Source organism: Botrytis porri (genome assembly GCF_014898465.1).
Source record: "Botrytis porri strain MUCL 3234 chromosome Unknown BPOR_003, whole genome shotgun sequence".
Classification (NCBI taxonomy): domain Eukaryota; kingdom Fungi; phylum Ascomycota; class Leotiomycetes; order Helotiales; family Sclerotiniaceae; genus Botrytis; species Botrytis porri.
In genome coordinates this window covers 300,001-325,920 of record NW_024066077.1, presented here as the reverse complement: position 1 = coordinate 325,920, position 25,920 = coordinate 300,001, and the positions used below count along the sequence as shown (strand labels likewise).

General features: G+C 42.4%; 6 protein-coding genes across 6 annotated transcripts; 4 read left to right on the top strand and 2 right to left on the bottom strand.

Moving 5' to 3' along the window:
• Positions 1 to 285: 285 nt before the first annotated feature.
• On the top strand, positions 286 to 810 carry EAF01_002196 (uncharacterized protein; the record flags this gene model as incomplete). Its single annotated transcript, XM_038910447.1, has 1 exon — positions 286 to 810. One exon carries the CDS (start codon positions 286 to 288, stop codon positions 808 to 810), a length of 525 nt encoding a protein of 174 aa, XP_038773369.1.
• Positions 811 to 2,163: 1,353 nt separating this feature from the next.
• On the bottom strand, positions 2,164 to 4,607 carry EAF01_002195 (uncharacterized protein; the record flags this gene model as incomplete). The annotated part of the gene is made up of 5 exons (XM_038910446.1): positions 2,164 to 2,306; positions 2,364 to 3,127; positions 3,186 to 4,104; positions 4,154 to 4,331; positions 4,395 to 4,607. 5 exons carry the CDS (start codon positions 4,605 to 4,607, stop codon positions 2,164 to 2,166), a joined length of 2,217 nt encoding a protein of 738 aa, XP_038773368.1.
• Positions 4,608 to 5,183: 576 nt separating this feature from the next.
• Positions 5,184 to 7,656, top strand: EAF01_002194 (uncharacterized protein). The gene is made up of 2 exons (XM_038910445.1): positions 5,184 to 7,200; positions 7,250 to 7,656. The coding sequence occupies exons 1-2, from the start codon at positions 5,526 to 5,528 to the stop codon at positions 7,366 to 7,368; spliced, it is 1,794 nt and encodes a 597-aa protein (XP_038773367.1). The 5' UTR covers positions 5,184 to 5,525; the 3' UTR covers positions 7,369 to 7,656.
• A 782-nt stretch (positions 7,657 to 8,438) lies between these two features.
• EAF01_002193 (uncharacterized protein) lies at positions 8,439 to 10,373 on the top strand (the record flags this gene model as incomplete). Its single annotated transcript, XM_038910444.1, has 3 exons — positions 8,439 to 8,558; positions 9,076 to 10,238; positions 10,289 to 10,373. 3 exons carry the CDS (start codon positions 8,439 to 8,441, stop codon positions 10,371 to 10,373), a joined length of 1,368 nt encoding a protein of 455 aa, XP_038773366.1.
• A 2,195-nt stretch (positions 10,374 to 12,568) lies between these two features.
• On the bottom strand, positions 12,569 to 14,329 carry EAF01_002192 (uncharacterized protein). Its single transcript, XM_038910443.1, has 2 exons — positions 13,340 to 14,329; positions 12,569 to 13,283 (listed from the first exon to the last, which is right to left on the bottom strand). Exons 1-2 carry the CDS (start codon positions 13,901 to 13,903, stop codon positions 12,777 to 12,779), a joined length of 1,071 nt encoding a protein of 356 aa, XP_038773365.1. The 5' UTR covers positions 13,904 to 14,329; the 3' UTR covers positions 12,569 to 12,776.
• Positions 14,330 to 15,109: 780 nt separating this feature from the next.
• On the top strand, positions 15,110 to 24,798 carry EAF01_002191 (uncharacterized protein; the record flags this gene model as incomplete). Its single annotated transcript, XM_038910442.1, has 2 exons — positions 15,110 to 21,591; positions 21,642 to 24,798. 2 exons carry the CDS (start codon positions 15,110 to 15,112, stop codon positions 24,796 to 24,798), a joined length of 9,639 nt encoding a protein of 3,212 aa, XP_038773364.1.
• Positions 24,799 to 25,920: the final 1,122 nt, after the last annotated feature.

Sequence of the window (25,920 nt, the reverse complement as noted above, 5' to 3'; positions counted from 1 at the left end):
TCTATATCACGAAAAACTTGAGCGAATATTAAGGGCATACAAATTACACGACGAGGACTTTGAAGAAGAAGAAGAAGAAGAAGAAGAAGAAGAAGAAGAGGAACACGAATATTTACTTTGAGATCGAAAACTGAACTCGGACATTCAAAGCCATCTATCTAGTACGTTCTCCTTCACTCCGCACAAAATAATCTAACACTTTCTAGCCCCAACTATCTATATCGATATCACCTCACTCCAAACACTTCACAATTATCTACTCAACTCCTACAAACCCCTCTCAAAATGTGTCGCAGCATAACCTACCGCTACAGCATCTGCACGCACAGCTGGCGTCCATATGTAATTCCCTGTTCAAATCCTATTATGGACAATCTTTCAGATACCGAAAGTATGAATATCTGTCCGGCGTATAAGATGAGATATGAACGCAGAGTTATCAAAAGTGGGAATGGATTGTGTGCGATGTGTTGGGAGAGGCAGGAGAGGAAGGAGAAGTATGTGAGAGAGAGGGAGAGGGTGCTTGAGGAGAAGATTAGGGAGAGGATTGGGGGAAAGGGGAGGGGGATGGAGAAAGAGAATGGGAGGATGTTGGGAGATATAGATGAGGAGGTTGAAGAAGGTTTGGAGGAACGAGGGGAAAATTGGAAGAGGGAGAGGAAGGAGAAGGGGAGAGAGGAGAATGAAGAGAATGAATATTTTTTGCAGGAAACAGAGAAGAAAACATGGATTTTGGAGGGAAATGGTAGGGTGAGGAAAAAGCTAGATGGGAATGAGGGGAAGGGGGTCCGAAATGGTTGGCTAGGCTAGGAGGGAGGGGAGTTCGAATTCCAGTTTTTTCTGTGCATGATCGTGCAGCGGTAGACAGGAAATTTGGATAGAGTGGTTATCTAGGAAAAGAGGATGAGGTGCTACTGAATGATAGAACACTACTATATTCTACAGGAAAATTTGACCTAGTTCTAGCGCATATTCTTTCCATTACAGATTTAGAGATAGGTGACTCTGCACTTCAATTCCAAACACAAGTTTTAATCTAATCAAATCAACAGCAATCTTCCGAAAATTCTAGCGCTACAGAGATTCCAATATGGAATTGACACATAACAATCGCAATCATGAGTGCAAACCTCCAGGCTCAAGTGAATTTTCGACATCTGACCCAGTCAATAAGAAAGATCGTGAACTTTCATAAACTACTTACTTACCAACGCCCCAACTCATCACTCCATAACTGCAAAACAAGATCTCTCAACACACTCATTCAAAGTTCAAAGTCCAAAGTGCTTGAATGTCTGTCTATACGAGAGCGATGCAGTGCAACTTCACGTACCTAGATAGAATATTCTCGCTTAACACTCTACACTCAACGATCAATGACTATTTTCATCCAGGTGACATAACATCACACCTGCTCACTATCTAGTAAGTATCAACTGTAGCCCTCTCGAAACAACTCAAAAGTTAACTCCTTTGAAATCCTTCAAACCCTTTCAAAACTCCCCTAGAAACTAGAAACCCCGTCTCGTAATCAATTACAGATTCAACAATGAAATGCATGGTTTTCAAGAGGACCGGGTAAGATTCGATGTAATAAGTACGATTTTTGTGATGTTGAAGAGCGTTTTCTGGGCCCATGCACCCACCCACCATTTCATTCCAATCATTCCTGGATTCCAATAAGTAACACGGTCATTGATTTATAATTGAATGGCAAATATTATAGTGATAGTGACCTTTGTATGAAGTTAGCTTTGGGCAATCAAATTATTGTGACATCATGAAACGAAACAAGATCAAAATGGCCCATAATTAAACCACATACCTAAATAATTATTGCATTTTCAAATTTGGAAGTAGACGTCAAAAGTGCAGGTCAAGCCACTGAAAGAATGTCCAAAGGCCACTTGATCGTCATCCCACTTTGCGCATTCAAGCTATCATCTACTTAATAATGATATTTGTATCGTAACATGGTATCTCTATATTCCCTACTGAAAACTACCAAATATAATAGCAAGGATCCAGGCGCCTAATAATGCTTCCCTTTCCTTCCTTGTCATGCCTATTAGACACTCCCGATGCAAAATGTGCAAGTAGCCAACGCCCAGCCACCATGTGGACCCAATCTGAATCTTATTTATACCATATCAATTCGCTTCATTAATTCATTTCCATTTCTTCATTGTCATCAACTTCAGAACCTACACCTTGTGTATGAGTGCTACTAACACTAGTCTTTCGGACCACACCACCTACACCAAAACGAGAACCACCAAGTCCTCCAACAAATTCTAATTCTTCACCTAAAGTTTTGTGTTAGAAGTGCTCAGAAAAACATCGACATGAAAAAGTATGCTCACCTCCTACAACGCGACCTTCCATATCGATTTCCTGTGATAAATCAACCAAGGCTTGGCGTGGCAGTCTTAAAAATCCGGGCGTACGAACAACTCTGCCCCAGTGCGTGAGACAAAAGCTGGCAGCACGTCTACGTAACCATTCTTCATTAGCAATTCCAGCGGAATGCCAAATAACACAAGCGTGATCGACATCTAATTCCTTCGACAAACGATTAACACATAACAACCTAAGATGTGGAATGTTGTAAATATTTGACATGACCAAAAGTCCTGCAACATCATCTAACTCCGCACAGTCGTCTGGATGGATACTATCAGTATACAGATAGTATAAAAACGCCTTGACAACTGGATAGGGTTCTGGGATGTGCATTCTCTTTGTATGATATTCTGCCATTTGCGCATTGTATAAGCGTGCAAAGTGAGGCCATCGAGCTTGGAGAATGAGTTTGTGAACATGGATTGGAGGAGATGTTGGAGCATCAGGAGCCAACCAATTTTGTTGAACTTGACTGATAGAACCTCTGGAGCTTGAATCATCCTCATCACATTCATCATCTTTTGACGCGGTGATGATAAAATCTGCCCCACTCCCACTTTCTGGTGCTTGATTGAATACTTTGGCTAAATCCATACCAAGGCCTTTCGAGGTTTCGACTTTCATTCTGCCAGAGGATGATAATCGCGAAGTTTCTTCTCGAGGCTCGGGATTTAAGCCGTTACCGAGTAAACCATATCGTCGAAGATCAATCTCCATTATATCACTAAAGAAGGAATGATCAGCACTGATTTTTATCTGAAAATAAGTAAATGGGCACATACCTTAGATATTCTTCAAAACCACCTGGACCTAGATCTGTTGCTGTGGGATCGGTTGGACAACCAAGAAGCCAGGCCTTTGTACCCTCATCGTTTAGAGTACAGTAATGCCATCTATAACCTGGTCTGAAAATATCTCGACCTTCTGCAAGTTTTTGCCAACGCAGTGTGTCCAATTCCAGAGATGATAAAGAACACTCTTGTGGTGTTATTGTTGCTGCAGGAGTGACGAAATCGAGAAGAGTTCCGGATGTATAAACATGGAAATGCATACCTGAGCCTTGGGCTGGTATATTGGGACCGGATACGAATTTTAACGAAGAAATTGTACCAGGAGCAAGAGGAGGAGAAGTAGTTAATTGAAATGAAGGTGGATTGACCTGTGCGCTGCTTGAATTTGCGGCATAGCCCGAACTGCCTACAGCAGACTGTGACATTGAAAATGAAGGTCGAGGAGAACGACTGAGAGCTGCATGCCTATCCATGGAACCATATGAAGGTGCTGATTCGAATGCTGGGCTACCCTTAAAATCCAACCACCATACATCACCAATTTTATCCATATCCTCGCTGAGACCTCCAAAAACCCAAACTCTGTCTCCCCATAAATATGCCGAGTGATCAAATCGTCCAACGAAACGCCATGCTCGGGACCAGGTGAAAGTTTTTAAGTCCAGGTAGCAAATATCATCCAACACATAATTATTATGACCGGTAATACCGCCGATGATAAATAGCTTATCCTCGTGCAAAACAGCAGCATGTCTTGCTCTTCCTTTTGGTATGGGTCCAGATACAGTTGGTTGGGTCCAGTGTGCGGTCTTAAGATCGAAAATGATGAGGTCGGAGAGGTATGTACGATGTTCATTTTCACCACCAAATATGAGTAGTTTATCGCCTTGATAGAGTGTAGCGGTATGACCTGCAAGACTTGTTAGAACTGTAATTGAAATGGGCACATACAGACCTACCCATTCGTACACCGGGAATGTCGCCATAATTGTCGACCAAATTCCATTGGTGACTAACTAGATCAAGTCTCAAAACATGGTTATAGACCTCGTCGGTATACTGATCGAAACCACCAAAGGCATATATCTGATTGTTGCCGCAATATGTAACAGAGGCATTGACAAGGCAAGCTGGGCGCTACATAAGTTTGAACATGGGTTAGAAAATAGTCCGCAGAGTGTCGAGAGTTTTATGAATTACCTGGCCGAGAGTTCTTGTAACCTTGGGCCTATACCCATCCATACCCAATCTATTCTTCACGGGCGAATTCGGCATTAAGAAAGTATTGCTTGAAGGAGCGGCACCTGGAGTGGTAGGAGGACCTCCCGAAAGTTGATTGGTATGGGTAGGAGTAGAAGAGCCAGGGCCAAAGATGGAGTAAGGTGTACCGCCGGGTGTAGAAGGCTGAGCCATAATAAGAGGTGGTATCTTATGTGGACATGCTAGATTGGTTAATGAAAGAAGTTGATGCTGTGCGAATGTGCACAAACTCCCCAGACGAATAGAAAAAGGCGGACAAACAGATCAAACCAAAAGAAGTCAATGAAGCAGGATGGGGATTTCCTTTGTTCGGTGAGACAAGAAGATTGAGTGAATTGTATTTTACGGGGTGTACAGTTCAAATGGTAAATCAAGATGAACTTGCTATCATTAAACCTTTCATGGTTTCTTCAACCTCAATATACATAAAAATCATGCACGGGTGACGATGAGATGGAACATTTGAAGTATTTTGGAAAGAGTTCATGGGGGCTGCAGGTGGGTCGGCGGGTCGGAATTAATCTAACGCGCTCTGGGATTTGTGGCTTAGGATTTCGACACGACTAAGTTCTTGCCTGAGGTTCAATTTTCACGTTTTTAGTCGTTGCGGGATGGTTGCCCCTCACAACCAAACTAATTCAGTGGAGTAAACAAACGAGTAGAAAAGCTCTTGAATATTCCTTTCTCAAAGACTTTCTTTCTTTCTTTCTTCATGCAACATTTGCAATCTCTCTATACTTCCGCACCTTTACCTCTCATCTTCATCCTCACTACCCATAATCACATAGCATACACAACATAAAACAACATACCTTCTATCACAAGAATACTTCAAGTCTATTAGATCTTTCTGCCACACGCCATTGATCGTTACCCGACTCCTAAGCCATTCTTATATAGAAGAACTTTTCGATATATCGAGCACAAATACGAATTATACTAACCCCAAACAATTACCAGGAACCATTAGGTTGAGTCTCTTGGAGCTCGTTCGATATACCGAATCTACTCCTATCATCGATCGATTCATTAATTTGTCTTTCGACCGAGATCACACCTTGATATTGCAAAATGGCCACCGCAGTATCAACCCCCATTAAGTCCCACACTGGGCTCTTTTCCACACGTACCGCTGGCGGACGTATGCCTTTGACCCCATCTCCTCGTACACGCACCCAAACTCTCTCGATCAATAACTCATCTCCTTTTACTCCACCCGAGAGAAAGGTATCTGAAGAGAATGTACGACTATCATCCAAGTCAACATACGGCGGAAACTTAACATCACATTTCGCGAAGTCTTCCAGAAAGTCTCACCGGGACTCACCAAAGTCCAACATTGCCAAGGGTGTTCAAACTCCTCGACATGCTCTTGAGCTCGGCGTCTCTGACTTTGCTCTTACTGGTACAGGATGCAAGACCCCTGTAGCTACACGAACAAGAAAAGGTCCAGTCCGCTCAAAGGCCACCAAGACTACTGTCTCCTACTCTGGCGATAGATTTATCCCAGACCGTGCTGCAAGCTCAGCCATCACAACTGCTGGCTGCGGAAAAGCCGACTTTGCCGAAAAGCAAAGACCAAAAAGCATCAATGAAAGCTCTTCAGTTCTCGCATCGGGTGCCGGTGATGCTCTTGCTGCTCTTGAATCATTGACCATTGATGACGAAGAAGAGCCAGCTTCATACTCTCGCCCATCACCAAATACCATTGCATACCAAGACTCATTGGCATCTGCCTGTGGTATTTCTCAAGGCCAAAGAATCCTCGCATTCAAGCCTGCTGCTCCCGAATCCTCAAAACCTGTTGATCTCCGATCCCAATATAACCGTCCCCTCAAAAACTCCAACGCTTCCGCTGCTCAATTCAGACGCCGCATTGCAACTGCACCAGAACGTGTCTTGGATGCACCTGGTCTCGTCGACGATTACTACTTGAACCTCCTTGACTGGAGCTCCAACAATCAAGTTGCCATTGGTCTTGAACGCAATGTATATGTCTGGTCTGCTGAGTCTGGTACTGTCAGCTCTCTTCTCGAAACTAGCCCAGATACCTACGTTAGCAGTGTCAAGTGGTCAGGTGATGGAGCATATGTCAGTGTTGGTCTCGGTTCCGGAGAGGTTCAAATCTGGGATGTCGAAGAAGGTACTAAGCTCAGAAGTATGCACGGACACGATACACGTGTTGGTGTAATGGGATGGAACAAGCACACTCTATCCACCGGTGCACGAAGTGGCCTTGTCTACAACCACGATGTTCGCATCGCTCAACACAAAGTCGCTGAGTTGGTTTCTCACACCTCCGAAGTTTGCGGTTTGGAATGGCGCGCCGATGGTGCTCAACTTGCTACTGGTGGTAACGACAACTTGGTTTCTATCTGGGATGCTCGTTCCTTGGCTGTCCCTAAATTTACCAAGACCAACCACAAGGCCGCTGTCAAGGCTCTCAGTTGGTGCCCATGGCAACCAAACGTTTTGGCTACTGGTGGTGGGTCATACGATCGTCACATCCACTTCTGGAACACCACCACCGGTGCACGTGTTAACAGCATCGACACTGGCTCCCAAGTCACCAGTCTCCGATGGAGCCCTCATTACCGCGAGATTGTCAGCACCAGTGGATTCCCAGACAACTCTATCAGCATCTGGAGCTACCCTACTTTGGTTCGCAATGTCGAGATTCCAGCCCACGAGACCAGAGTCCTCCACAGCTGTCTCAGCCCAGATGGACAAATGCTCGCCACAGCTGGTAAGTTACCCCTTCCATCCACAAATTGATATTCACTAACATTCATTAGCTGCTGATGAGAGCTTGAAGTTCTGGAAGGTTTTCGAGAAGAAGACTGGCCCAGGTGCATCCGCATCAGCTGGTGCATCAGGAAAGGCCGACATGGTCAAGCAAATGACTATCAGATAGATAGGTCAAGGATAGCTCTTGGAGCTACAGGTAAAGTATAAAGCAAATTCCATAATAGCATTTTAGAAATTGGGATGTTTTAGCGTGGTGTTTGGTGGATTTCGATCTTCACAATGCCCATGGCAGAAAGTGCTTCACCTGGTGCAAGTTGATGCTTTGACGATGAATGAATGGAGGATACCTCTGGTGCTTTTCTGGCGTACACCTTTTTCGGATGGGACTTTGTATTAGTTATTTTAGTTAGGAAATGTAAATTACTTGAACCAATTAAATATTACAACATGAAAAGCGAATGAATTGATTCATTCGCCCATGGTGAAAATGCTCTAAACCTCAAATTAAGACTTCCTACGCAAGTCTCAGACAAACCATGGAAGCAGCGAGTCAATCAGCCAATTATCTCAACTGTAGAGATCCTGTAGCCCAATTAGATCGATTTCCGAAGATAAATCTACACTCATTGCTTTTGGGAGTGAACCTCAATTATTCAATGATTAAGAATGAATTTGTTGTCGATTTGCAACGAGCAATTTGAAAGAAATGAAGAGAAAGGCAAAGACTCAGCCTTCAGGCTCTCTTAAGTCATTATATAAGCGAAAGCAGGCTAAGATTATCCATATCTCTACCAAAGCGACCTTCCCCCATCCAACTCCACAAGACAGTACAGAGCAATATCACTTTACATTTCAGAAATCCATTTAATTTGTTTACAAAGTTACATGAGATAGTCAAGAAGATCCTTAAGTCAATCAACAAGTGGCATACAAATTTACGAATCTGAAAAAGAAGTGTGGCGGGGGCAATTACTGTTGCGAGTTCAACGACTGACCGTCCTCACAAGCTGGAGATAGTTCAATTCCATCAACAACTTTTCAACACCTACCTCTTTCCACAGCTTTCGACCTCCGATTTTATGATATTTGAGTAACAAGAATTGAAAGCTCCATAACTGCAAATTCGATTACTCGCGTGTAAAGAACAAAATCGTTGAAGAGATAGCTGGAGACGAATTCCATTTGCGCACACGATCGATAGTTCCTCCATTATACCCAAGCAACGCAAGCAACAAGATGTCGAACACTCAAGTGGGAAATGTTTACCAGCAGATTATTGCAGATGTAGTCGATAGCTCTAGAGTCGACTTCGAGGAGAGTGGAGTCGATGAAGTTGTATTGGAGGAGTTGAGAAAGGTATGTTTCTGAGTCTCTTATCAACCTTCTGCATTCTGCAATCCCACATCTAATAAGGTCTTCAATTGAATTCTTTATTTCTTTTTCTTCGTGAATGACTATTTGGTCTTCGAATGGTCCTGATTTCGTTGGCATGTTATTTTGTTGGATTCTCCTCTGACATGAATCTCTGTTGCTGGTTTCGTTGAGTTTCCTCTGTTGCTGCTTGATTGCTGCCTGTGCACAGTCGGCCAGTTTCTGGGGGTGGGCGATCCTCTGTATTTGGCTTTATACCCTTGACCTCAGCCTCTCGGCTGTGAAAACACTTTTCTTGAGCTAGTCTCTTTCCGTCTTTTGTATCACGTGGTACTTCTTAGACATAGATGTACATGGAAGTACGCATGTAGCAGTCCAGGTCATCAGTGTCTTGCACGTAGTCTTATAGTCGCTCAGTCTTATTTCTTTGATCTTTTCTACCAACACTTTTAATATTTAAGATACGTTGATAAATAGTTTTGCTAATACATTATTTTCAAAGGGATGGCAAAAGAAGTTGTCAACACTGGGTGTTGCTCTGTTTCCATGGGATCCAAAGCCTGACCAGCAACCTATGCAAAATCCACCAATGGTACCTTCAAATTACCAACATACAGGTATACCTCCAGGACAACCAATATATCAAACTCCAATGCCAAATGGACCTCGCATCAAGGGTGAACCTGGTATGGAGAATGCAGGCTTCATACCGTCTCCTATGTCACAGGCACCTCCTCAGGGTCCTCTTATGACTATGCCAAATGCTACACCAGCCCAACAACGTGCTGCCCAAAACCTCCATGCTTCTTATGGACATAGAGCGGCAGCTTCAATTCAATCCATTCAAGGAGGTGGTGGGGCACCCCAGCAGCAACCCATGTCTCAAATGAGTCCACAGCAACATCAAGCGATGCAACAACAACAACAAAATTTGCAAATGCAATCAATGCAGCAGCAACAGCAACAACAGAGACCAGGCAGTGGTTTGTCTCCTCAAGCTCAACCACAACAGCCACAAGGACAACCCCAGGGTCCGCCAAGCCAACAAAGTCAACAAGCTGCGGCGGCTTATAGGCAGAGTGTTGCGGCTCAACAAGCACAGCAGCTACAGCAGTTACAGCAGCAGAGAGCTTTCCAAAACGGTCAAGCCCCTCAGAACCCCCAAAACCCCCAAAATGGTCAGAATGGTCAGAATCCTCCAGCTCCTCAGGCCCAACAAAATCCTCAAGGTGGTGTTGGAGGTGCACAAACTGACGGAGCTGGTGATGAGACTGATGAATCTATTGGAGTTATCAAACAATTTGATTCTCGAGGCAATGAGATCGCCATGGGTCGAATCGAGATTGACAACCTCATCCGTAGCAAGATCGAATCCATGGGCAAGGCTATGGAAGGTGGCGGTCTAATGCTTCCACTCAAGGAAGCCAATAAGATCCCTTCAACCAAGCGTCAACGCAAGGCCTTACCAGGCTCATTGCCACAAACAGATGGTCTTGGCTCTGATGATGATGACGAAAAGGTTAAGGATGAATTAGATGAAGATGCAATTAATTCTGATTTGGATGATCCTGATGATGGATTGAATGACGATGATGAAGATGATGAGAATATGGGTCATATTATGCTTTGCATGTATGACAAAGTCCAAAGAGTCAAGAACAAGTGGTATGATTTTTGCATTCCTTCCATCATACACATGCTAACTCATTATATAGGAAGTGCGTTATGAAAGACGGTGTACTCACTGTCAATAACAAAGAATACGTATTCCACAAAGCAACTGGAGAATATGAATGGTAGACTCCATTTTACAATCTTCATTTCGTCTATATCGTCAAATCATTATGCATGACGACTGCAGTTAACCTTTTTTAACAATCACTACATCTTTTTACTTCACTTCATATCTCATGATATCACTTCAAAATTCTAGACCGTCTTCTCTCTTTTCCTTTCTCTTTTCGGTTTCCCTCTTGTGGATATAGATGGGATTGAGCATTGAGATAAATCAGTCAGTCACCCGCGGAGGATTATTCAGCATTTGCATGGTGTGTTCAGCGACAATGACGGTTCAGCGTAACGAAGATTTAAAAAAATCCAAAAACTAAATAACGGATCGATATATGACACAAAGTTGATGAATAGGAGAGGCATGGTAGGGAACCTACGAATTGCGATGTGCTGGGACCTAGATTGGTTTGACTTGGTTTGATTGGTCTGGTTTTGTTTGATCGAGACAACCAAATAGGAAAGTCGGGAGCAGATGGAGCTGCATTTATGTAACATATTATAGCATACCACATCGATTCAATTCGAATCCATTTTCATTAGATAGTTATGGGCCTTGTTGTGGTCCTCCTTCATCTGAGTTTTGCTCGGTGATTACAATCAAAATCAATCAGAGATTGAAAATTTTAATGAGTGATTCGAACTTGGTGTGATGTGATGTGACAACTTTCTTGATCTGACTAGATCTTTTCTCTACACATTTTCCTTTCGAGGTATAGTGATGCAGTGTCTATGTTCTCTTCAAGTTGATCTCTCACTCTTATTAAGTGAGATGCCGTTTTTCGATAACTATCTACTATCTCTTAAGGGATCTAGAACACATGTTTACCACTCATCGAGATTTCTCAAAGAATCTATTCTCAATCACTCGCTCTTTAATAAGTGTAAATAGCTTGAAACATTGTATAAACACTTTGGAATGCAGTTAGTACGGAATCATACTATATCAAATCATATCCTCCTACTATCAAAAACTCAGATATATACACATATATATATATACATTACTAACCATTAATCACCATATAAGAAAGTTATCTTTCTTAACCCCGAATCCAAAACTAAAACTAAACGAAATAAACACTCTCAAGTCTTAATTCTCTCAAGACAGTCTTCTTTCTCATCAATTCACAGCTTCGATATTCACCCAACCCAGTTTTTATAGCTATCTGATTTTTTTTTTCTTTTTTTTGTGTGTGTGTGTGTAAGATTATATATATACACACACAGTGAGAAGTGAGATCTTGATATTTGGAGATTATGATTCTATTGAACATCCATCTGTGTCTGAGAATTATAGTATGTATAGTATTTTTGGTTTTTTAATTTTCATTTTTATAATTTTCGCATGTGATATATAGAGAGAAGGACCTCGACTGCATTTTTACTCGTTCTAGGATCAAAGATTAAGGACCTAGAATCGAGAATCGAGAATCGGAAGTGATTTTTAGGAGAGGGAGATGGGTTAGGATTGAGATTGAGATTGAGATTGATATGATGTGATATTCTCTATATTTCTCACATATATTGATACCTACCTACCTTCCCAAAATATACATTCTATCCCTGACTCACAAATTCCAGAGAGTCCAGCTCGGCTTGTCTAGCGATCTGCAGATGGTAACCATACCCAGAAAACTCCCAATTCCCATTCAAATCCCGAAGTTCCTCGAAATCCGAAATCACATCGAGTGTAGTCTTACCCATCGCATCCGATCCGCTGCTTCTGGATTTGGCGAAAAGAAGATGTGTTCTTATATTTACTTCCTCTCTTCCAAACCTACCTACTTAGTACTCCCCGCGTCCGATAAATCAACACTCACGCGGAACTAAGCTATACGCTTCTTAGATATATCAACTTAGAGAACCGATGGCCTCATCGCAGGGCTTAGAAGAAAAAATTAAGATGACAACGGTATATTAAAGATTGTGAGATTGAAATATTTTCTTCGTCCTTGAATTTGATCGTTATGAATAAAGATTGGGTTGGATTCTTGTGCGGGAATTAATTAGGGCTTGATGTGAATTGAATGAATGATTGTAGGCTTTTCGGGTGTCTTTGATGGAAAGGAGGGGTTGGGGCGGTGAATTAGACGGCTTGTTTACAGTGAAGGGGGTTTGGTTTGGAGGGGGGGGAGAGGGGTAATCGGGATGGAAAAGAAGAATAAGTACGATACTGATGGCAGTGTAGTAGATATTTCACTGGGCTACGATATGGTGACGAGAATCTTGTTGTAATTATTTTAAACTTGCTGTCTTGCTAACTTGCTAAATACTAGAAAATACATCTGCAGGCAATGGATTAGATCGAATTAAGGCTGAAGTAATATCAGACATTAATTGGTTGCGGAAAAGGGGATGATGAAGACAGATAGAGAGAAAGTTAAGTATGTACAAATCGTCCCGGATGGTGATTTATTTCTTCTCATCCTTCTCATCTTCATTATCACTTTCCTCCTCATCTCCAGATTCATCTTGTGCCTCTTCTTCCTCGTCCGCCTTCTCCTCTTCAGCCAACTTCGCCCTTCTCATCTTTTCTTCCTGCTCCAATGCAATCCACTGACCATCTCTGTCCTCTTTAACATAATCAACTGCACTTCTCAATTGTCTATCATGGCTGACGATTCTTCCTCTACCGACCAAACTTGCCACGATTGCCGCTCCCACAATAAATGTCAAGACAAATCGATATGTGCTGTACCAAGGAGGACACCATCCTCGAACTGTGGCTCGGGCATCTGTGAAATAGAGGAATGTGAAAGCGGTGAATTGGGTAATTAAAGCATATTCGACTGGCATAAGGATAGTAGGCCACGCGACTGCAGGAGCAACAACTCCAATCATGTATCGACGGTAACTCTGTTGTCCGCCATAACCTGCATATTCAAGACCCCAGTGAATGGCACCGAGGAAAGAAATAATCTATTTGTCAAATTAGTTAAAAGTTTCCTGGTTTAGGATCGAGGAGTAGAACTTACAACAGCACCATATCCGACTTGAATAGGTGTAATATAATCCAATAATTGGTGAGCCGTCTCGGGTGAAAATAAGATACCTTGTCCAGTAGCATGAGCTTGATTGATATCATAAGCCAGATACACTGTAGAAGCCGATGTAGCAGCATAAGGTAAAACACCCGCAGCACCAATTATCAGAGATTCCTTGGGCACTTCTCGTAGAGCAAATGTTTCCTTGATAGTTTCCAAATCATCTTTCACCGATCCATGACTTTCGTGGTGTGGATTTTCTTCGAATACGGGACGAACGGAGGAATGCGATGATACGGATTCGGGATGTGCTTCGATGGTTTGTTTTCCGATCTTATCTTCTTCTTTGAAATTTATTTGGTCGGGTACGTAGGGAGGTTCAGATTTGGTGGCATAAAAGAGACGGGAGGAGAGGGTTGCAGGGCGTCTAGAAATCGATGTGCGGAAAGAAGAAATATCTTTGAGAGCTGCGGAAGCTTGAGAATAGCTTGCTCGAGAGGTAGGAAGTTTTGTGAAGCTCTTCAAAAGAGAGCGTGTAGCTGTTGTGCGAAGCATGGTTTTGATTTTTGCAACACCTTAAGGTTACCCCGCGATTAATTTATTTATGTGAGGTGTGTTCAAGAATGCAATTGGTATCAATGGGTATATTGAACAGGATCTTCAATGACAATGTCAATAGATCAGGAAGGAGGTAGGTATTATTGTGCACGCGGGTGTACGAGAGAAAATTCGAAGAAAGGAATGGAAAGCATCATTGATTGTGTGAACAGTCCGTACTTGTACTTGTGGTCTAACTCTCTAGGTAATTAGTAAACAGAGAGAAAACAAACCGGGAAATCTGAATGGAGGCAGTTTATTATTATTGGCTTTGGTGTGGAACAATTACATATTAGAGAGATTAAATTATTATATTTGGTCGATTACCACGAGAAGTATGATAGCGATATGGATACTGTATTAATGAATAATGGAGAATGGAACCCGAAGATAGTTTGTTTCGTCATGGGGAATGGCTTGGGAACAAAATCCGAAGAAAGATATCTCTTCATATATCATATACGTCATCGTTGATAGCTTCAGCTGGTGGGCAACTGACTGTGCCCTCTGGCCCTGTCGTGTGTGTGTGTGTATGAGAGAGGATGCAAGGTCAACTTAGCGAACAGTGACAATACAAGCCTTCAGGCCTCAAGAGAAAGAAGTCTGCGCACCAATGAACACAATCCATACAATCATCAGATGGACGGGATGATGTTCAAAGGGTTGGAAGGAAGGATTACAGGTTTTCTCTTTTCGGGGAATCCATTTTACGTGGCATGATCATTCTTGTATTCTGATTATGATTGTGATCTTCACTTCTATTCAAAGTGACTTCTAACATCATACCACCTGCATCGTACATATACACCATTCCAATAATTCGTTATTCCTTCGCGACTGCCTTTATTGAGCGTGCTTTTGTTGGATTCCAGAATATTTAATTACACAAACCCGTGGGACACTGCAGCTGGGGGCGATTTTCGAATACCCCTCTCATACGATCCATTCACATATATCACCACCACCACCAACACAATAGAACGAATCGTGTTCTGCCACGAAGAACGAAGAAAGTCTCGATTCAATAGTGATGGATTAAATGATCGGAAATCTACCTTTTCCACAATAATCTTCGCAAATTCGCCATCGCGGATGCCAACCATCATCTTTCGAACGAAATAATCCAGAGCTTCCCGGCCCGGGTGACGGCAAGAGGAACTCAAGATGTTGGAAGGCTTGGTTGCATCGTTGCTGAATCGATTTCTGGGAATGTACATACGGAATTTCGACCCTGGACAACTGAAAGTAGGAATTTGGTCGGGAGATGTGAAGCTACGGGATTTGGAGCTACGACGAGAGGCCTTGGATCAATTAAAGCTACCTATAAATGTGGTGGAGGGACATTTGGGACAACTTACCTTGAAGATACCATGGTCGAATCTGCGAGGTCAACCTGTACAAGTCGAAATCGAAGATATCTATGTACTTGCGTCGCCGAAAGAAGATGCAGAGTGGGATGAAGAGGAAGAGGAGAGGAGGAGGCAGGTTGTTAAGATTGAGAAATTGGACAGTGCCGAGATGCTTAAGGATAGAAATCAGGAGGGTATGAGTTTAGAAGAACAGCAGAAGAATCAGAGCTTCACGGATAGTTTGGTTACCAAGATCATCGACAATCTCCAAATTACGGTCAAGAATATTCACGTACGATATGAGGACTCAATTTCGGCACCTGGTCACCCATTTGCTCTCGGGCTTACATTGCAAGAGTTCAGCGCTATCAGTACGGATGGTAACTGGAAACCGACGTACATACAAAACTCCTCTGGAACCACACATAAGCTTGCCACTCTTGGCGCTCTAGCTGTGTACTGGAATACGGATACAGAATTGTTGAGCACTGGGAGAGAGGCCGAGGTATCTACATCTACGGAGGTCGCATCGCACGATGAAATGTTGACGAGATTTAAAGAGATGATTGTGCGAGGTGAAGATGCAAAGCAAGCCAATCATCAGTTTATCCTAAAGCCTGTTAGTGGTCAGATGAAGCTCGAGATGGACAAAAGCGGTAAGATAGAAATACCACATATGAAGGCTGGGCTATTGTTCGACGAAATTGGAGTGGTTCTTGATGATCATCAATATCGAGATGCTTTGATGATGGTTGACTTATTCCATTACTTCCTTCTTCATCAAGAGTATAAGAAATTCCAGCCGAAAGGTGTTCGGCCAAAGGAGGATCCACGTGCTTGGTTCAAGTTTGCTGGTAATGCTATCTTAAGTAAGATTCATGAACGCAATCGTCGCTGGTCATGGGCCTTCTTCAAGGAGAGACGAGACGATCGAGTTCGTTATATTGAGCTCTTTAAGAAAAAGAAGAAGCAAACCGAACCATTGTCACCTGAAGAAAATGAGGAGGTGGATAAGCTTGAGTGGAAACTCGACTATGAAGATATACGCTTCTGGAGATCCTTGGCTAGAAACCAATTGAAGAAGGAGAATGTTGGTATTAAAAAGGCAGCACCGAAGCAAAAGCAAGGGTGGGTTGCGTGGGCTTGGGGCGCGAAACAACAAGAACAGGAAGAAGACGAAGAAACCACCATGACCGATGAACAGCGGAAAGAATTGTATGACGCCATCGATTGGAACGAGAAAACAGCAATTGCGGAAAGTATCGATTTACCAAAAGAGACCGTTAAGATGCAAATCGAGGCATCGCTCAATACCGGTAGCTTCACACTCAAGCGTGATCCTCATAATAATACGGTCGAAGTTCTCAGTCTCTACTTTGATGCTTTCAAGGCAAAATTCTTACAGCGACCCGAGTCAATGTTAGCGGATGTAAGCCTTGGAGGCCTGCGAGTCAACGACGGCACGACTCCTGATAGTCTATTTCCTCAAATCGTTCGTGTCAAAGATGCTCCTGAAACACCCAAGACGAAGCTTCTGCTTAATGGTGATGATGATGAGTCGGAAGATACTCCTGATCCATTCTTCCAATTCCAAGTCGAAACAAATCCCTTGCATGATGCCGGTGATGTTGCAGTGACCGGAAAACTCAAGCCGCTTGAGATTATTTGGAACCCACATTTCCTCGTGGGTATAATTCAGTTTTTCAAACCACCAGAAAGACATATGGAGTCTATCGGGGCTCTCATGGAATCTGCTGGAGCAACAGTTGAAGGACTTAGGCAACAGACGCGAGCGGGACTTGAGTTTGCACTCGAGGAGCACAAAACAATCAATGCCAAGTTGGATCTTCAAGCACCTCTCATCATTGTGCCAGAAAACATTACTTCGAGCAAAACGACTTGTCTGATTCTCGATGCAGGTCACATCAGTGTGAACAGTGAGCTTGTGGATGAGGAAACAATGCGTGAGGTGCAATCAAAGCAGAAGACAGTTTATACCGATGCAGATTATAAACGCCTAGAATCTCTCATGTACGATAGATTCGTGGTCAAGCTATCCAATACACAAGTTCTCATTGGACCTTCCATCGAAGATACGAAGGCACAAGTCATGGCAAAGGAAGATCCTCAATCGATGCGCGTTGTCGAGAAGATCAACATTGATTTCATTGTTGAAACTTCAATCATACCAAAAGCGCCAAACTTGACCAAAGTAAGAGTCTCGGGTCGTCTACCTGTACTACATGCTTCTGCTTCAGACAAGAAATATAAAAGCTTGATGAGTATTATCAACGCAGCTATTCCAAATGTGAATGCAGAGGAACTTCCAGCACAGACATTAGCCAAGAGTCGCCGAACTTCAACTCTGTCAATAAGAGCACCCTCCTCGTCGAAGCCAAGGGATCGGGCACAATCTACATCGTTCAACTTCTCTAGACAAGAGGCTATCATCCTTCAAGATGAATCGTCTGACGAAGATGATGATGATGATGATGATGATGATGAATTTCAAGACGCTCCTAGCGGAAAAGAGAGCGATAAACTCAAACTGGAACAAAAGAATTTTGAGCTCAAATTTGAAGTGGAACGACTTCAGGGCTCACTCTATCGAAGTGATCCGGAAGGCAGGAAGCCAGATCAACTCTTGGTGGAAGTAGTTGCTGAGAACTTTGGCGTAAATCTTGTTCTTCGTCCATACGATCTGATTGTGGAAACCGTCCTGCAATCCGTAGTCGTGGATGACTTCATTGATAATCCTCCCGCTGAATTCAAATCGATAGTTTCTTCTGGAGACATGGAATCAGAAGACGAAACCGCCCTCATCGACGTGAAAGTGGTGAAGGTAAATCCACATTCGCCGGAGTTCATGCCAAAATATGACGGAGTCGAGATTAATGTAGATGTCTCAGTATCCACAATTAACTTGGTGGTTACTCGCAAGACTTTGTTGACTCTACTCGATTTCATCTTGATTACATTTACAAACCAAGACGGCCCACCTCAACTACCTGCACCTACCAAGGAAAGCACGGATGATCTACTAGCTGTGCCGGATGAGTCGCCGTTTGAAGAAGAGGTAGTACCACCAGCCAAGAACACTGAATTGTCAGTTCGTGTTAAGGTTGACTTGAAGAGTATACGCTTGATACTTAATAACGATGGCATCCGATTGGCCACTCTTTCGTTCAACCATGCGGACGTAGGTATCTTCATATTAGGAAATACCTTGCGGATTGGCGCAAAGTTGGGAGATCTATCTTTAGTAGATGATGTCAATCTCGGAGCCTCCAGCGATTCCAATCTTCGAAAATTGATTGCTATTGAGGGAGACGACTTGGCCGATTTCCGATATGAGACCTTTGATGCTAAAGGCACTTCATATCCTGGATATGACTCCTCTATCTACCTGCGCGCAGGTTCTATTAAAGTTAATTTCCTTGAAGAGCCATATCGTAAGATTATTGAGTTTTTGGTCAAATTTGGCAAGATGCAAGCTCTTTTCAATGCTGCCCGACAAGCAGCAGCAAATCAAGCTTCTCAACTTCAGCAAAGTACCAGCCGCATTAAATTCGATGTCAACATCAAAACACCTATTGTTGTTTTCCCTCGTGTCATGAATGCAGGGAGTGCTAAAAGAGATATGATAACTGCTTACCTGGGTGAGATTTATGCAGAAAACAAATTTGTCCCAATTGATGACTCGAAGGATGCGACTATTGCGATGAAGCTCACCGCTGGCATTAGAAATATTCGATTAACATCTGACTTCCATTTCCCCGATGAGAAGACAGAAGAGCTTGAACTCATTGACAAAGTTGATTTGGGTTTCTTGGTCACTTATGCTGAACATACTGCTGGAGCACTTCGTCCGGATCTGGAGATCGAAGGTCACATGTCCGACTTCAATCTGCGAATTACACAAATGCAATTGAAATTTCTTCTCGAGTTGGCAAAGTCTGTTCCAGGCGCCTTCATGGTGGATTCGGATATCAGTGAACAACAAGCTGTAGACGAGGTGGCTAGCCCGACGGCGAAGAAAGCAAAATCCATCACCCAGAAGCCATCAGACGATGACCATAATAATGAATTGGTTGATCTTGGTCCAGAACTTGGTTCTAATGCACAGAGTTGGACGAAGCTTGACTTAGCTTTCCATGTGAACACAATCGGTCTCGAACTCATTCTAGCAAAGGAGAATGAGCCAGTTGGTGATCTTGAGGCCGCAAGCTTATCGAGATTCTCTATGGATGACACGAAGGTTAAGCTCCGTATGATGACAGATGGCTCATTGGAGTCAGAGTTCTTAATCCACGCTTTCACTATCCAGGATAGTAGGAAGAGGGAGACAAACAAATTTCGAAAGATTATGACATCTTCGAATAAGGATGTGCAACAATTTATGGCTAGCGTTACCATCTCCGGAGGGCAAGAGCGTAACCTCATTGCTATCTTATCAATAGATAGTCCAAAGGTTATCTTTGCCCTAGATTATCTTTTTGCTCTACAAGCATTCATAACAGAAGGCCTCACTGTTGAAGAGCCTGTTTCGCCAGATGATGAGGATGAAGCGACTGAATCCGAGAATGCATCTGATGCAGATTCCATGCAGGTAGCCAGGCCTACGACTGTGGCTAGCCAAGCACGATCTCCAAGTAAATCAACTAGTCAATCGTCTTCTTCGTCTAATCAATCTTCCATGTCAATAGCCTTCAGGGTGAATGTCGTGGATGCGCAGATTATATTGATTGCAAATCCACTCAGTACCAGTTCTGAAGCGATTGTACTTGGAACAAAGCAAATTCTCATGTCACAGCAACATGCTCTCACCCTACAGGTATCCGAGATGGGTATGTTCTTGTGCCGAATGGACAAATTCGAGGATACTCGCCTGAGAATTCTTGACGACTTCTCTCTCCAAATGTCATTGGATAGTTCGAAGCCAAACGCCCAAAGTATCTATCTTGATGTTGAGCCTCTTGTTCTGAGATTGTCGCTACGCGATATCCTACTAGCGATTCAAATTGTACAAAGAGCATCCGAGCTTTCCGGCAATGATGATGAATCTGGTGAGAAGAAACCAGCTGCATCTGATGTGAAAGCAAAGCAATTGCACAGTTCCTCAAGTCTCAAACAACGATCGGCTAGCGATAGAGGTGCATCAGCAATGAAGAGAACCACTGCCGGCACCATTGTACCGTCTCAACAAACTCCAATTGCCCAAACCAGTACTCAACCTGCCCACAAGAAACATGAGGAATTGACTGCGACATTGGCAGGGATGAGACTCATTCTGATTGGTGATCTACATGAATTGCCAATTCTTGATCTTAGTGTCAAGAAATTCACAGCTTCTGCTGCTGATTGGTCGGGTAATTTACGGGCTGATACCGCAATCAATATGTTCATCAATGTTTACAACTTCTCCAAGTCGGCATGGGAGCCTCTCATTGAGCCTTGGGAGCTAGGACTACTAGTAGCAAAGGACTCTAACCCGGATTGTATGTCCGTCGACCTGATCTCGAAAAAGACGCTCGAGATCACTGTCACATCCGCGACCATTGCACTAGCATCAAAGTCTGCGCAGTTCCTTACCCAGTCTGATGATGTCTTATCAAAACCAAGAGGAGCTGATGCTCCATATCGCATTCGAAATTATACTGGTTTCGATGTTAACGTATGGGCCGATGTCCCTGACGCTGATAATACCATGGCTGCTACGCTGACGGATGGCGAGGAAGCACCTTGGAGATTCGAAGATTGGGAGAAGATGCGTGAGAATCTCTCGCCTGAGAATACCAGTGGATATGTAGGGTTAAGATTAGAGGGAAGTGGATTTGATAGTCTGAGCAAGATCCCAGTCAACCGTGAAGGAGAGACTCTTTACAGTCTACGGCCCCGCCAAGACAAGATCTTACATCGACTGCTTGTCGAAGTAACCTTAGGTGAGGATAATGTCAAGTATATCACCCTAAGATCTCCACTCTTGGTAGAGAACAAGACACAAATTCCCGTGGAACTCGGAGTCTTTGACCCGCAAGAGGGCCATCTGCTCAAAATTGAGAAAATTGCACCTGGTGAAAGTCGTCCAGCGCCTGTTGGGGCGGCATTCATGAAATCGCTACTGGTGAGACCAGATCAAGGTTTCGGTTATTCTTGGTCTACAGAATCACTCTTTTGGAAAGACCTTCTGAAGAGACCCACCAGAACGATTACTTGCAAGGGTGAAAGCGGTGATAAGACGCCTCCATTCTATTTCCAAATGAATGCCACTTATGACAAGACTACTCCAATTACAAGGTAAGAATCTTTGACATCTTGATTTATTTGGATTGAGTTAACAATTTTAGTATCTACCCATACATGCGAATTCGACTTTCGGCACCTGTTGAGCTTGAGAATTTACTACCGTACGATTTCAAGTATCGTATCTACGACAAAAATACGAAGAAAGATTGGACAAATTTCCTTCGTAAAGGTGGTCTAAGTCCTGTCCATGTCGTCGAACTTTCGCATCTACTCCTCATGAGCATTGATATGCAGGATACAGTCTTCAAGGCCAGCGAGTTTGCAATCATCAATTCAAATAACCAAGATGACTTCCGTAAGGAGACAGCTCTCGTTTGTAAAGATCGCGAGGGACTTGCTTTGAACCTCAGATTACATTACTTCAAGATTCCAGATAGTGGTGGAGCTTTCAGAGTCACAGTCTACAGTCCTTATGTCATCCTAAATAAGACTGGTCTAGAGATCAATATTAAACAAAAATCGCTGTTGCAGCAAGCAAAGACGGCGGCCGGTCAAGGGTTCCATACTGACTCCGTTGATTCTGAACGACGCAAAGCACTGCCTTATATGTTCGCATATGGAGGAGATGATCAACGAAACCGTGCCCTATTGAAGGTCGGTGACTCAAACTGGAGTAAGCCGCAAAGTTTGGATGCTATCGGTAGCAATGTCGATGTTATTCTACCTTCCTCAAAGAACAATACTGAAATTCATGTGGGTATCAGTGTTGAAGCAGGAGAGGGTAAATATAAGATGACGAAGGTTGTCACACTTGCTCCTCGCTTCGTTCTAAAGAATCAAATGAACGAAGAACTGAACGTCAGAGAGCCTGGATCATCTGAACTTTGGACTTTGAAGCCACAAGCTTTGGAGCCCCTTCATTTCCTTCAGAAGAGTCAAGTGAAGCAACTCACGATGTGCTTCCCAGGATTGAACAATCAGTGGTCGTCACCATTTACAATATCGAATCTTGGAATCACACATGTCAAATTAGCCAAGGCTGGGCAACGACAGAAACTCATCAGGGTTGAAGTCCTCATGGAAAATGCTACAATATTCTTGCACATCAGTGCCGAGACTAAGAATTGGCCATTCTCTATGCGAAATGAGAGTGATACAGAATTCATGTTCTTCCAAGCGAATCCTAACTTGGACGATGAAGATGCTGAAGACAGATCCGGATGGAAGCCAATCAGATATCGTTTACCACCCAGAAGTATCATGCCATACGCTTGGGATTATCCTGCTGCCAAGCAGAAGGAGTTGATAATTGTTGCAAACGGAAAGGAACGTCACATAAAACTTGCAGAGATTGGTAATCTCATTCCTATGAAGATTGGAGGAGACGATCCCAACCCCAGGAACCAAAAGATCATTGATCTCAACGTCGCAGCAGACGGTCCGACACAAACTCTCATTTTATCCAACTATAAAGCATCGAAGAGTTTGTATAAGCAAAAGTCAAGAACAAACTCTTCTGTGAGTTTTGCTGGAGGATTTGAGGTTAAGAGTCAAGATACTGTCGTCAATCTCAAAGCACAACTCAAACTTGGTGGTATTGGTATCTCTCTAGTCAATGCTCAACTCAGGGAACTTGCTTATATTACTTTGCGTGATATCGCTCTCAAATACGCCGAATCGCCTCTATATCAAACAATCACTGCCTCTATTAAATGGATACAAATTGACAATCAACTTTATGGTGGAATCTTCCCCATGATTTTGTATCCTAGTGTTGTTCAAAAGGGCACTAAGGAAACCGAAGCTCACCCATCTCTTCATGCCATGGTTACCAGAGTGAAGGATGATTCTTATGGAGTTATTTACATCAAATATGCAACAATCTTGGTGCAACAGATGACTCTCGAAATTGATGAAGATTTTATCTTCGCCGTTTTAGAATTCTCAAAGGTGCCTGGAGCTGCTTGGTCAGAAACCCATGAAGGTGTACTTTGTGATGAAAGTCTTGATATTCCAGAACCAAAACAAGAGCAATCTGGTCAAGATATCTATTTCGAACTCCTCAACATTCAACCTATGCAACTTGATTTATCTTTCGTTCGTACCGATCGAGTCAATGTTGAAGACAAGACATCATCAAAGAATCCTTTGATGTTCTTTATGAATGTTTTAACAATGGCTATTGGTAATATCAATGATGCTCCAGTTCGTATGAATGCTTTGATGTTGGAGAATGCAAGAGTTTCTGCTGCTGTTTTGATGATGAATATCTCCAATCATTATTCACAAGAAGCACTTTATCAAGTTCATAAGATCTTAGGTTCTGCTGATTTCCTTGGAAATCCTGTCGGCTTATTCACCAACATCAGTTCTGGTGTTGCTGATATCTTCTATGAACCATATCAAGGTTTTATCATGAATGATCCAGAACAACTTGGTATTGGTATCGCCAAAGGTGCCACAAGTTTTGTCAAGAAATCGGTATTTGGTGTTTCGGATAGTTTCTCCAAATGGACGGGTAGTATCGCAAAAGGTCTTGCTGAAGCTACTATGGATAAACAATTCCAAGATCGTCGTCGTATGACCAGATCTCGAAATAGACCCAAGCACGCTCTCTATGGTGTTACGGCAGGTGCAAATTCCCTCATCAGTAGTTTTGCAAGTGGTGTAGGTGGATTAGCACGTAAACCTCTTGAGGGAGCTGAACAAGAAGGTGCTGCTGGTTTCTTCAAGGGTGTCGGTAAAGGTCTTTTGGGATTTGCTACGAAACCAGCTATTGGTGTCTTTGATCTCGCTTCAAATGTTAGTGAAGGTATTCGTAATACTACGACAGTCTTCGACGATAGTGGACTTGATCGTGTTCGACTCACTCGTTTCATTGGACAAGATGGAATTGTACGTCCATACTCTCAACGCGAAGCACTAGGACAATTCTGGCTCAAACAACTGGATAATGGGAAATACTTCAATGAACAATATATCGCACATCTGGAATTGCCAAGGGAAGATGTGGTGGTTATGTTGACTTATTCGAGGATTATGTTGGTTAAGAGTAAGAAATTGAGTAGTGAGTGGGATGTACCATTGAAGGATATCCAAACCATTAGTAAAGAGAGGACAGGTTTGAGTTTGACATTGAGAGGTGGAACAAATGGTCCTTTTGTACCGGTTGCAGAGGAAAGTTCGAGGAACTTTTTGTATAAGAATATTGGAGTGGCGGTTGGGGAGTTTAATAAGAAGTATAAGGCTACGGAGTAGGTGGCTTGTGGATAGAGGGGAGCTTTGTTAGGGGAGAGGGTGTTTTTTAGAGGGGGATAGGATTGAAGAATGAGGTGGGTGGTATGATGAAAATGATGGAAATGATGATGGGAGGGAGGTATGATTGCTCGAAGAAATAAAATGGGAGTTGTGGGTTTAGTGGTGATGGATAAGAATACATAGGGAAATACACACGTGAAAAGTAAGACACAATCCGTATAGGTAGTAGGTACGGGTAGAGAATATAAATATGATATTGAGTTTTTTTATCTGTGTTTTTATATTGTTGAATGGATGATGGGTGTGTTATTTGTATGTATTGTGGGGTTTGTTAAGTCTTGAGATAGATGGGGAAGTTTAGAATGAGTATATGATATATTGGTCTTGTTGAATTGAATGGAGATGGGAATGGAAATGGAAATAAAAGTAGAAGGGAGTAGTCCTCATTGGTAATCTGTTTATCCTACTTATTCTAAATAGGTAACTATATATAGTAAGATTATTAGGAATGAAGTATAAAAGGGAAGTAAGTAATAAGTAATAAGTAATAAGTAATAAGTAATAAGTAGTAAGTAATTAGTATATAAAAAAACTAAATAAATAATTTTATATAAGATTATATGATTATATATATAATATAAAATAAAAATTTAAAAGAAGTAAGAAGATTATAGATTAATTGAATTAGATTGAATTAGATGATTATTAGATGATTATTAGATATATTTAAGATGTATATTAGATAGTAAATAAATAAGTAGGTAGATAAATAAATAGATAAATAAATAGATAGATAGATAGATAAATAGAAAGATAAATAGAAAGATAAATAGAAAGATAAATAGAAAGATAAATAGAAAGATAAATAGAAAGATAAATAGAAAGATAAATAGATAGATAAATTTATTTATTTATTTAATATGATTAGTGTTGTTGTTATAATGAAGGAAAGAGGAGGAGAGAAGGAGAGGGGGAGAGGAGAGAAGGGGGGAGAGAGAGGGGGGGGGGGTTATGTAAGATTAGTAGATAGTTAGTTGTAAGTGAGTAAGTGAGTGAGTATATATGTATCTAGAAAGCTAAATAATAAGAGTAGATAGCAAGATAAGTAAGCAAGTAATTCAA